The sequence below is a fragment of the Ptychodera flava genome, chromosome 4 (genome assembly GCF_041260155.1).
Source record: "Ptychodera flava strain L36383 chromosome 4, AS_Pfla_20210202, whole genome shotgun sequence".
Taxonomy (NCBI): Eukaryota; Metazoa; Hemichordata; class Enteropneusta; family Ptychoderidae; genus Ptychodera; species Ptychodera flava.
In genome coordinates this window covers 23,825,959-23,838,591 of record NC_091931.1, presented here as the reverse complement: position 1 = coordinate 23,838,591, position 12,633 = coordinate 23,825,959, and the positions used below count along the sequence as shown (strand labels likewise).

At 39.3% G+C, this 12,633-nt stretch overlaps 1 protein-coding gene across 1 annotated transcript; it reads left to right on the top strand.

The window, feature by feature from the left end:
• Positions 1 to 812: 812 nt before the first annotated feature.
• Positions 813 to 11,261, top strand: LOC139131230 (DOMON domain-containing protein FRRS1L-like). Its single transcript, XM_070697204.1, has 6 exons — positions 813 to 1,133; positions 6,259 to 6,541; positions 7,243 to 7,344; positions 8,152 to 8,299; positions 9,299 to 9,568; positions 10,233 to 11,261. The coding sequence occupies exons 2-6, from the start codon at positions 6,281 to 6,283 to the stop codon at positions 10,274 to 10,276; spliced, it is 825 nt and encodes a 274-aa protein (XP_070553305.1). The 5' UTR covers positions 813 to 1,133; positions 6,259 to 6,280; the 3' UTR covers positions 10,277 to 11,261.
• The last annotated feature ends 1,372 nt before the right edge of the window (positions 11,262 to 12,633 follow it).

Sequence of the window (12,633 nt, the reverse complement as noted above, 5' to 3'; positions counted from 1 at the left end):
CCTCCAACCGCTTTGAAGATTTCCGTTCCTTTTGAATCAATTTAGGAATTACTTGAAATTCCGTAGGACCAATTACAGTGTAAAATATTCTTGAGTCAACGACATATTGCTTAGGTCAGTATGGAAAACTTCACAAAACTTGTGACGCTCATCGAAAATTGGAGCAATACTTTTTATAATACATACGAGCAATGACTCACCCTCACTGTAAATGTAGGCGGGTATAAATTCGATTTTGTTACAATTCGACCCAAATCTCGTGAATACCCGCCAAGGACTTCTTTCGACACAGACATAGGCTGTATTGACAAGACCAGCACAAGGCATTTCAACGTGACGCTTTTGGGAGCAAAAGAATATGTTGCATTTTACAGACCAAATAAACAAACAAACAAACAAACAAACAAACAAAAAACAAAACAAACTGAAACATAAATTTAGCTTTCAGGAAGTATACGCCTTGAAAGACTGAAGTATTTCGTCAAAATTTCCCGGCCCATGGGAAAGTTAAGTTTAAACCATTCTCTTTCGTAATTGAGCATAAAAATCAATGATCGCCGTGCAAATATTGGTATTAAAGTCAGAATGTAAAATTTACTGGTATTTGAAATTCAAAATGGCCGCTATTCCTTTGTTAACTCCGCGGAGAAGAATTGAATTTTCGAGTTTCACAAAAGCTTGTGTAAACTTGATTAACGCTATTATCCTCAAGTGACTCCACCTCACTTGGAATGACGGGATTGAGCCAGCTTTGCCAGAACCTCGCCCTTCCTCTACCAAGGGTGACGCAGTAGCTGACGGAAACTGATAACAAAATTCTGTGTCTCCGACTCCCTGGCCAAAATTCTGAGACCAAGAATTCATTATATTTCACTACCATGTTTAACATTGGTGTAGTATTACTGGACAAAAGTAAATGAACACGTAGATGCACTAGTAATCTGGAGACATAGCGATTCTATATTTTAATGCGACGCATCAGCGCTTGTCGAATCTATTTACGGGCGGCACTGGCAGATGTTTGGAGTGGCACCCCGTCTGAGGTGAAAGTACAAAACATAATTTTTCTACACTCGACGACCGATAGGACCGAATACATCGGTAAACTGTCCTGCCGGCGACTCCTGATCGAGGTGAGAAAATGTTTTCAACGGTTATATTCAAATTCATGTAGGTACGGGCAAGCGGACTTCCCAGTGGGTCAATTCTGCACACTGTCTTATTTAAGTGCGAGTTCCAAGACAAAGTGTTTTGTGGTAACATTGCATTACCGTAACGAAAACATCGTGAACAACTCTTACAAGCGAACCCGTCATTGAGAGTCAATCGTAATGTTTGTTCCGCGTTTAATTTCACAAATAATCAACATGTTATTTGGCCAATCTTAACTTCAAGTTGTTGGGTTATCACAAGCAAGTTTCAGGAACGTTTTGAGACTCAAATTTGAACATGACAAATGTTGATTACAGTGACAGATCTAGAGCGAGGGTGCAGTTGGTATGACCCTTGCAAACCCAAGTATTCGGAGTGTCTGAACTGTGCCTCATTTTATACCGCACAACGCTGGAGTGTGTTTGTATCAAGATGTTATATATCACTTTGATCATATATTCAATCATCCTTACATATTATCAACTACAATAAGTGCTGGTAAGCAAGAAACCAAACATGTAGTTGAGTTAAAGCTCAGTTCATGAATTTGCAACTGCTTTTGTTTCCAGCCTTGAGGGGCGATAAGGTATTAAAGTTTGCAAAATGGTTCAAACCAAATTTACTTCGCAAATGAGTCAATACACGTAGCATTGCATTATTGTAAAAAATTGAATGCTCTAAAATCTGTCCCCGAGGACTGGATACAGCATACTGGATACTGGATGAAGAGAATATCTCTCAAACCCTTTGCCTAAGGAGGACCCTGACCTTGCTTGTACTTTAAGCTATTGTGCAGCACCTAAATAAATCTTCCTCGCTATTTCACATGCCAAGCTGGATATGGTTGGCATTTCTCTCCATTAAAGACCACTAACCCGGACTGTTCATCGTCAATCCCACACCCTTTATCATTAGAAGTCGCATAATTTCAACTTTTGCTAAACTTTGAGTGGCCTTGGAGTAATATATCCAATCTCCAAAAGTTCACAGTAACATGCGCGTAATATAAATGTTGACTTCGGTTCACTCTAGCTATAAATTTCAGTTCCACAGGAGTCTACGCGCACACTTGACATTGCTCAACTCAAGATATAAAGCGAATGTTTGTGTCATAAGCTTCCCTTGATACTTCTGTTGTTCCATTAAGTTCTAAAGTGAGGTGGAATACGTTGAAGGGCAATTTTAACAAGAGGGAAGCCTCAACTGTCACTGTAACCAAGATTGTGGCTAACGTTGAGGCATGTTTGAGCAGGATGTTTAAGTTGGTGAGTTGAGAGTTACCGTTCAGATTTCGACTTAGTGGTATATTATTTGGGTTAGTGGTAAGTATATCGTGGCTGCCCGTTGCTCAGTGATAGTCATTGTTGTTGCTTTTTTGTTAGTGTCAGTTATTAGGGTTATTATTCGGTTAGTGGTAGTTATGAGGGTTGCTCTTCGGCTAGTTTTTTGTGGCCCAAAAGAAAAAATAATTACACGTCATGTAACAAGCTTGAAGGTTGCTGTACTTCATATATGTTAGGGCCTTCCATATATACGGTCCCTATGCGATTCTCCGAAATGTGACCCTCCCTCACCTTTCTACTTTTGGTCTTTAATGAGGGTACCAATGATGACTTTTTTTGAGAAGCACGGTTCCAAAAAAAAAAAGATTTTTGTTCCTGATCATTGTGCATGTTATTTCAAAACCTAGTATCATGTTTTCGTTTCTTCTTTGGCGTGTTTGAACATCATTTTAGGCATAGTATTGTTTTCTGAACAAAACAATTATGATGACAGAAGGATTAATGAATTCGTATCAGAAAAAGCTACTCACTCACATTTGGCTCTAAATGCACAAAGATTCCTTCTCTTTATACGCATAAAAATGCTAAAAAGAAAGAGTATTTTGCAGTCTGTGATAAACTAAATGTCAGCTTGATGTAATATCACACCAAAGTCATTCTGAAAAAAGGAAAAGTAACATCATAGAATCAGTGTTTCTTACATGTTATGTCAAGAACCAGAAAACATTAAGTTATTTTCTTTGCTTTAGTAACAAGCACACATAAACACACGAATAAAATGCACAGGTTAGGATTCTTGACATTTTGGTTAGGATATTCGACTTTTGAATAATGTTGGAAACTCTGAGTTGGCTATTAATGACCGTGTGATTACGGATAAAAGTGGTTTCCATGACGCTTGATATTTCGAGCCAAGTTCCCAGCAGCTGTTGTACGTGAGTAGGGTGTGGCTGACAGATCATGCTACCTACTAAAAACTGTAAAATGTCTGAACAAGACCAAGTTCCGATCCTACATAAAGGATCCACTGAACTGGCAACAATTGCAAGTTGTCAAGTCAAGACACAGTTTTCTTTTGGAAAATGTAGAGGGTATGTTGAGCACATAAAGACCGCATAACTGGTACTTGACTCGCAGGTACACGCAGGTCCCATATTCACATTGTGCTTATAATAACAAAACACTCATTGTGGAGTGTATGCGCCCCGAAATTGAAAGACTTAAACTTTTGCCAAAACTTTCCCCAATGAAACTTTCAACTGTACTTTTACCAAATTAAGAAAAAATATCAGGGATCATCATGCAAAGTTTACTACTAGAGAAATACATAACCTTACATTTACCGATATTTTGACATTCAAAATGGACGAACAACTATGACGGTGGAAAATTTTCTTACTCGAATAACTTTAAAATGAGCCCCTGCAAGTGGTAGATCCATCAGAAATTTTAGTCCGAATATATGTGCACGAATAAATAAATAAATAAATAAACCATAAATAAATAAATAAACAAACAAATAAATAAATAAATAAATAAATAAATGTGCATTTTTCGCAAAAACTCCACTCGGCCTTCACACACCGTGACGACAGCAAGCCGATCACCGGCCTGTTGGACATATCAATCATTGGGCGTTTGGGCGGTGAGTAAGCTTTCAGTTCTTAGGATGGGTGGACCGGAGGAATCGGGGGGTCCATCATCATGTAACCGGTGCCCTATTCCCTTTCCCATTATGTGACCCCTTCCCCGAATTGTTGAACAATATCCTCCCTTGCCTAAATCTAAAGTTGGAATATACCCTTATAGATGTGCTGACTGTATATGATCTGACAATCATGTATTTACTAGCTTCATCAATGATTTACCATTTACTTTACATAACTCTCAACTTGATATGTGCACTGATGACCAGACTCTTCTTACCTCAGGAATTTCTGTTCCGCATCTTAATGAATCCCTTCAAAATGATGCAATGTTGTCAAATAAGTGGATTCAAAGTAATGGAATGATGATAAATGAAGTCAGATCTCGTCAAAAAATAAAAGACATTAATATTTCTGGTGAACAATTGGACATCTCAATTAATAACAAACAAATTTCATTTGTCACATCTGGAAAGATTTCGGGACTAACATTAGATAATTTTTGCATGGGATAAACATATTGATAATTTGTGTCTTACTTTGAGCCGGAGAGTTGGATTACTTAGGCGCCTGTGTAATTTCATTCCTTTGCACCTTAGAAAGGTTTTGATATTACGGTTTGATTCAATCTGCCATTGATTACTGCTCTATTGTTTGGGGAAATACGACTTCTAAAAATATAGATAAGGTTTATAAAATGCAGAAGCGTGCCTTAAGAGTGATACTTAATGCTGATTTTGATACCCCAACTGAAGTACTTTTTGAAAGATTCAATGTTCTATCTATCAGACAACGTATTTTTTTATCTTACTTGTATTATGGTTTACAAATGTTTCAACAATACTGCTCCAAGTTATCTTATCGATACAATTATTACGCTTAATGACGTCCACGCTATGGAACACGAGGAGCCTCAACTTGCCAAATATTACTGCCTCCATTTCGTACTGAAACCGGTCAGAGGACTTTTGCCATGCGTGCAGCTCGAGCTTGGAATTCTTCGCCTGACATGATTAGATGCAGTACTAACTTGAATAATTTCAAATCCCAGTGGAACTTTTACATCAGAGACAATGTAAGCAGATAGACTACTTCCCATTTCAGCACTGTTTTTTATATTGTTTTATCTGTAGTCATCGTTTTGAGAGTTTAAGTGTTTTAAGAGTTTACCCGTATTGACTTTACTTTTTTATTTTACTAATTTTCATGTTGTAAACTTTAATATTTTTTTTAACTTTATGTAGGACCCAATGATAAATTACAACCTTATAGGAGACTTTACCCCTATTTGAGTCTGTAAATGGGAAATCCTCTAATGTGAAATAAATAAATAAATAAATAAATAAATAAATAAATACATGCATTTAATAGATGACTCGTGCATATTTCGCTTTCCATGCAACGACGCTGGCGATACTTCATAAACTAGCCTGTCGTGGAAATTTAGAAATAATGTGTCAAAAGCACGGAAATATAAATTAGATCTCCACATACCATGATAGTTGGATCGCTGAACCTACTGTAAAGGATTTCAGAGTCAACTGGAGTTAAGAGATCAAAGTCGAGTTTAAATGATTTCTCAGACCAAGCATGCAGTTACATGTAAAGAAATATTGGTATATCGCTGTGCTACCGTTGACGTTTGTTGTCGAAAATAGTTTGAACTACTATATTTATATACAACAGTCTAGTATTTCATGATTTGTAATGAAGCCTTCACCACTCAGAACATTGAAGGTATACAGTCACCTGTAATCTAAATATGCCCATATATGGTTAAAGGGACGTTCCTTGATATTCAAAATGCCAATTTGAGGGGGCTGTTTTTAAAAAGCGGCCATCCGCTTAAAACCTGTGATTGGTCAGATTTTTTTCCCAAGGTGACTGTGGCAAACTTGGAACAGGTGACAGTATACCTTTAAGTCATGGTAAATGACTTAATTTAACCGGGTTATGATCTATTACGTTTAAATCCGTATTCCCTTCAGTCCATAGGGTGGTCATCAAAATTTACTGGAAACAAAGTACAATCAGGAATTCTCTCGAAAATCTCATACAGACAGACAGACAGACAATCAGTCAACCAAAGCGTACAGTGCACGCCAGCAAATGAAAACCGTGGGATTTATTTCGGGCGCAAGTGAAGCTTGATCGTTTGTCATTTGTTTTCTCATCAGAACAGTAACAGCAACGTTGACCATGGGGTTTCGTCTGCCCGTTGTGTGCTTGCTGGCTTGCTATGCAGTGCTGGTAGACGGTACCGTGACCGGCACTGGTTGTGGAACCAGCAAGGCTTGCTACTCGGACCCGGAACACTGCGACCCGAGCGTAGACGAGTGCGAGTTCTTCCTCTCGTATAAGGAGAACGCAGCGGACGACACCGTTGACTTTGAGATCCTTGGAACATGGTCAGACGGCGAAGGTTGGATAGCTGTTGCGTTTTCTTACGACAAAAAGATGGTGAGAATTTGATTTTCCCAGTAATTGTAGCATTTATAGGAACTCAGCGTCTACGGAAAGTTTAAAATAGCTACCATATAAATATTGTCATTAAAATAGAAATTCCGCGTAACTCATCTTTAGTGAAAGCCTGCAGATACAGTGTAAGTTTAGGAAAAAGACAATTTTATGATTTTTCATAATCGTGCCCATTATCAATTCAACTTTAGTTAACAAATTATTCATGTTTTTTACTTGTTCAAGTTTGGGCCTGATTAATATTTGAACTTGTGTGTAATCTCGAAATAGGGTTATTTTTGACTTGAAGTACGCGCCTCGAAATTGAAAGTCTTAAACTTCTGCTTGACCTTTCCGCAAGGAAACTAACGACCACTTTTTTTTTTAACTCAAAAAATTAAAATTAGGGCGTCAACCTAAAAAGTTTGTTACTAGAGATTCTGAAACAAAGTATCTAATATCGATCTTCGAAATTCAAAATGGCCACCATTCATGCGTCAACTCTCTTGGGAATAATCAGAATTTTCGAGTTCAGAAAAATCAGCTGATGAAAATTTTATTTAGTTCACGAGCATCAAAATAAGCCCCCACAAGCTGTATACCAAAGAGTATTGTAAAAGTTATAGAATCCGAATATCTCCCGCCGAGGTGCATTCCACCTTCAAAGTTTTAGATATAAATTCTTTTTAATTTCTTGAATGCAGGGCAACGACAGTGGGGTTATGTGTATCAGCGATGGGTCGGGTATGTCCGGATCCGTTCGGACCTTTTACAACGACGGTCACGTCAGCATTCTTGGTGGTACGGTAAGTGAGCCGCCCTCTTAAAGAGGCAGGTTTTTTTACCAGCTTTATAATTAACTGGAGACAACTTTCGACGGAGAAGAAAGGACGAAAATCACGTACATGGTCAATGTCAGCAAGCACTGGTGCGAGAACCAGGGGTTGAGAACTGACGCTTAAACCGTAGATCCTCGAGGGTCTATGCTACACCCACTGCATACTCAGTATGACATTCGGTCATCGTGTGAAATCCTATACACTCATTGATGATCAGTAAGTTTGGCAAGCGCCAGCCACTGTATAGAGAGAGACAAGGTAGTGTCCACCAAGCCGTATCTAATTTGCATGCTGCTACCCCGGCATAAGCGTCTGAATGACTAATATCAATAGTTATCTACAGCAGTAGACTGCTGTACGCTGAGGGACTGTGGGACTGTGTCTACAGTGAACTAAACCCAGTCTACGCTTTACCTGATCACCTATTTGAATGACGGACAAATGTCCTCGTATTACAGCACCTTTTGGTATGAGGCATATTAATGACTTAAAAATAGACAGTCAAAACATATAAACAGATGATTAAAGGGAAAATACCTTTCAGTGAACAACGGTAGAATGAAGTAAAGCCGTGCTATTGTGCGCATTTGATATGATTTAAGATGATCCAAGCGGTACATGTACAACCCTCATCTCAAAATGTGACAGAGTCGTTTGACATATGCTATGCGTTAAGGTACATGTATGTCTTTACCTTGGTGTGTTTCTTGCCTTTAAAAACTCGCTCTTAATGATTGTACATTGACTCAGCGCGACTGTTTGTTTTGTTTGCAGGATGGATTGTCGGACGTTTCGTCCACTGTCGAAGATGAAACCATTTCGTGCTCCTTCACGCGCGACAAGTCTCTGCCGGGCGACCCTCGATTCTTCGACTTGGCTATGGACTTCTATTTGCTGATGGGAACCGGGCCCTGCAGCGGCGGTAATCATTTCCCATTTCGCTTCAGGTTTTAAAGTCACATATTACGTACATCACATGTCCTTGAATGTCCATACAGCCTGTTTGAACACCGAGCTAGCATATTACAATATGTGATTATCTAAGGCAAACGTTTTGATGCCTTTCTCTGCAATTCACGGTACTTCGAACCACTACTAAACCACCACAGAAATTGCAACAGCAACTAAGTAATATTCTTCAAACGTGACAGCCATCATCTGAAACGACGCGGCGCTATAGGAAAAAAAGATAAACAAATTCATTCACGGTAAAAAGTCGAACGGCGTTATTTCTACTGATGATTTTGTTTTCAGCGCCAATTTAGTTTATATACTTTAATAAGTGACTGATGCGGCATTTTCATTTAGTCCTCATGAGTTTAGAAATCTCATAATGACGGTACCAGGTTGATAATTTATCAATGGCTTGAATCTTCACCGGAGCACGTTCAAGATATAAGTTGCGCGCAACTTCTTTTGCAAATATGTTAGCGTTTGTGGTTTCGTTCTCGACTTTATTATGACCCGAACGCATCTTAGTTTGAACAGTTGTACGTATTACGACACCATCAAAACAGTAAAGCATCAGTAACGAATAGGAGAGCGAGAGCGCCAGCCGGTACCCGCGATGTGATCTTCACGGCGACGCTAAATGACGATATTGTTCGCCCTTTTCTATCAATATTGAGAGAGAGAGAGAGAGAGAGAGAGAGAGAGAGAGAGAGAGAGAGAGAGAGACTACTGCTATATCGACCAATCTTTTCAGTAGTGAACAATAAATGGCATGCCTGTGCAGTGACTGCAACGACACAAATCAAAATGTCATACCATGTAGTTTTATTTCTTTTGTATGAAAATATAACCAGTAATGCATGACTAATTACACATAGTCCTTAACATTTTGAGGAGCTACCTGTCAGGAAACCTTTTCCATAAGATTTGTTCAAAACAATATAAGACGAACTATTGTTTTTCACCACAGGAACATGCACTGAACACGCGGATCTGCCAAGGGCCTCAACAACAAAAGTTGATTTCAGCAGCACTGATGACATCATCGCCGGTGAACCAGACCAATCTTCGTCCGAGTCACACGAACATTCATCATCCGAGTCACACGAACATTCGTCGTCCGAGTCACACGAGTACGACCATTCGTCATCCGAGTCACACGAACGTTCGTCATCCGAGTCGCATGAAGATCAAGGCGTTGGCGCAGGCGCCACAATCAACGTATCTGATAAACTTTCAGGTAGGGATTATTGAAAAAAGCTTCATGGGTATATCTTTGCCGATTCTACAAGAAAAAAATAATCCTTGTTCACCGTCCCTCCAGGACGGTGCCTTGTTTTATATTTGAGGAGAAAGAAAATCGACGAAAGCGATCAGGTTTTTAAACCCGCACGCCGTACAGCTTCTGTGACCGTCACGAAGACTAAAGAGGGATCTTTTTGCCTCTGAGAAGAAATGACTAGTAACATGTGATTTCAGACCAGAAAGATAGAGAGAGAGAGAAACCAGTTACAAGAACAGGGCAAAAATGAAGAGTTTACTAAAAGAGAGAGAGAGAGAGAGAGAGAGAGAGAGAGAGAGAGAGAGAGAGAGAGAGAGAGAGAGAGAGAGAGAGAGAGAGGGTTAGTGCATAAATGCATTAATAAATATATTAAAGAATTAATGAATTCATGGATGTATAAATGAACGAATGTACACTGCACAAATAAGGCAACAATGTTACGGCACATATATACAACTGATTGAAAGTATGATAAGCATTTAGAATGGAGATTTTCGCTGCAAAGTTTTTGGTGCAAGGGCTTGAAGAAAACAAGGCTCATTGCGTTTCTAGAATTCTGAGGACCCATTTTTTTTAATCGTATCACTGATATCATTGATGTTATATTTTTTCTCGTCTGCAGTTTTGGTGGCGATCATGGTTTTGGCTGCAGTGGTAGGATTTTAACGGTAAAGGACTCGATAAACAGTTTACATTGACCGACCGGCTACCAGGAGCGTTAACATCTTCTACACCAGACGTTAGAGTCAAAGTAGCTCCTCCTATAACGAAACTCTCGCTCCAATGACTTTGACTTCAGTACGCTTATACTTAGCCGTTGAGGTCGCGTGGTGATTTTGATATTGTCATCAGTCAGATTGCTTGCGTATGTTATTCAAGTTAGGGCATTGGACTCCAATTGTTCTCTACGTGGAGGGTCATGTGCAAGCATAATCAGAATTCATAGTTAGTACCTGAAACAGTACGATCAAACTTTTACGTGCACGAACCCTCTTTCTATGCGCCATGTTTGGCACTATACGGTAGTTATTGATTAGATTTTCTGTGCCATGGTATGTTCTGATTTTGGAAAACATCATACGTCTGAACCTTTATCGAGCTGGCGAGAGGTGTGCCTCCAAGGCTGATTTTGCCCTGTGTGATACAGAACGCTATACTTTTATTCTTGAAACACTTTAACTAGGGGTCAATCTTGTCACTATTGCTAATACTGTTGGTACAGTGCACTGTGTGTTCGATATTATTGAAGATGTACTGTAGACCGCTCTAAAACTTTGTGTTTGCATTCATGATGTGATTCCCCTCTCTGTTCACATCATAGATTTATTCTCGATACGTACTGATACAGGTTTACTACATGTAACTAACGGTTCTAATAACCATATTGTGTATAACATCAGGAAAATAAAATAATGTACAATTACTGTTTGTTATGAGAAATCAAAGTTTTGTGAGTTGAATATGTGTTATTATACTACCTCTCTGAGCTCCCGTATTCGTATGAGGACACATGATGGCATTCACAACAAGATCTATCACTACTTGCCGCCAGAGGGCGTGTGACCGGAAAAAGAATCTTTATGGAAAAAAAACCCCGCAAATTTATAACTGTGTTCTGTTCTTGAAATAAACTACAGAAAAGGCACGTCTGAATGGTCGATGTTTAAGTTATCAATGTCCCAATGTCATTGTTGACGACTGATTTCCTGCCTAGAGGGTCCGGTTGAGTGTCCGGCAAGAAACGCACAATCTACGTACATAATGATTAATCTCGGTATGGCAATATACAAATTTCTTGAACCTATCGATCCAACACCTATACAGCTGGCTCCACTAAGAAAATCTCTAGACTACAAATACCTGGCAACTGATGCTATTTTTTTCGACTTCCAAAGAGACAAAATTTAGGAATAGTTTTTCTCTTAATCTGATTCGGACTGTAATTTGCCAAGAATAACATTACATATTGTAGATAATGAACTGTAAGGCATATGCGCCTCGAAAGTGAAAGTCCTGCTCTCTCAAACCCAGGTCGAATTCATCCCGCCTGAAATCGTCCACTATGTCCACCAATTCCTTTTGATAAAAATCTCGGAATGTCGGTCAGGAGATACGATGATAGGTATGTGACAAATTACACTGAAAGATCCGCCCTTTCAAGTTGAGGACAGACGCTCTGGCTCTACGAGCGCCCTCGAGCGACGGATCTTTCAGTCTAGTGACCGATGTATAAGTTGGACTCTTTGATGAAGTTATGTGAATAGTAAAGCCGGCATTGTGAAGATGTTCTTTCGTTCTTTTCTTGCTGGCACAATAATTGGGACGATAATAAATGTCTAGTTGCCATGATAACAAATTGCCATCGGTCAACGGTTAGAGCCAACACTGTATATGTTGTGCATGTGCAACTCTCATTTTTATCCGCTGTCCGGCAGTATTCTATTCAAACCTATATACCGGGAATACAATGACCAACTGCAGTATATAAGTCACTTTATGGCAAGGGGGCATTTGGCCTCTTCGGGGCGAGGGAGCGGCAATCGTAACTTAAAGGCAATAGAAAAAAGCAAATAAAAGTTTTGACAGGTTTATAAGGTACATCGGGTTTCAGTTCGGTGCCACAACTCTGTGTGAGACAGTTTTAGCTTCAGCAAAAATCATATCTCCTAACTCTGAGCCGAAATTTTTTACTATAAACAGCTACATTGTATGCAAGTGAAATAAACTATTTTGCTATCGGACAGAGTTGTCCAGTGCCGGCTTTCTGTGACTAATCAATGAGTCAGTGACTTTGAAATGTGTGGTGATACCTATAGACTGTCGAAAGTCCCTTGTGCCTTTTCTTTTCTTTCATTGGTATAGTCTCTCGTATACACGGGGTGGGGGATGCCGCAGGCATAACTGTGAGTCCGAAGGCACGAGGGACTGTTCTTAATTGCTTGGTGTGCCTTGATATTAATTATTCATGAGATATGACGTCTCAAACAGGGTGGAGATAAAAGAAAGAAATTTGCACAGGGTTC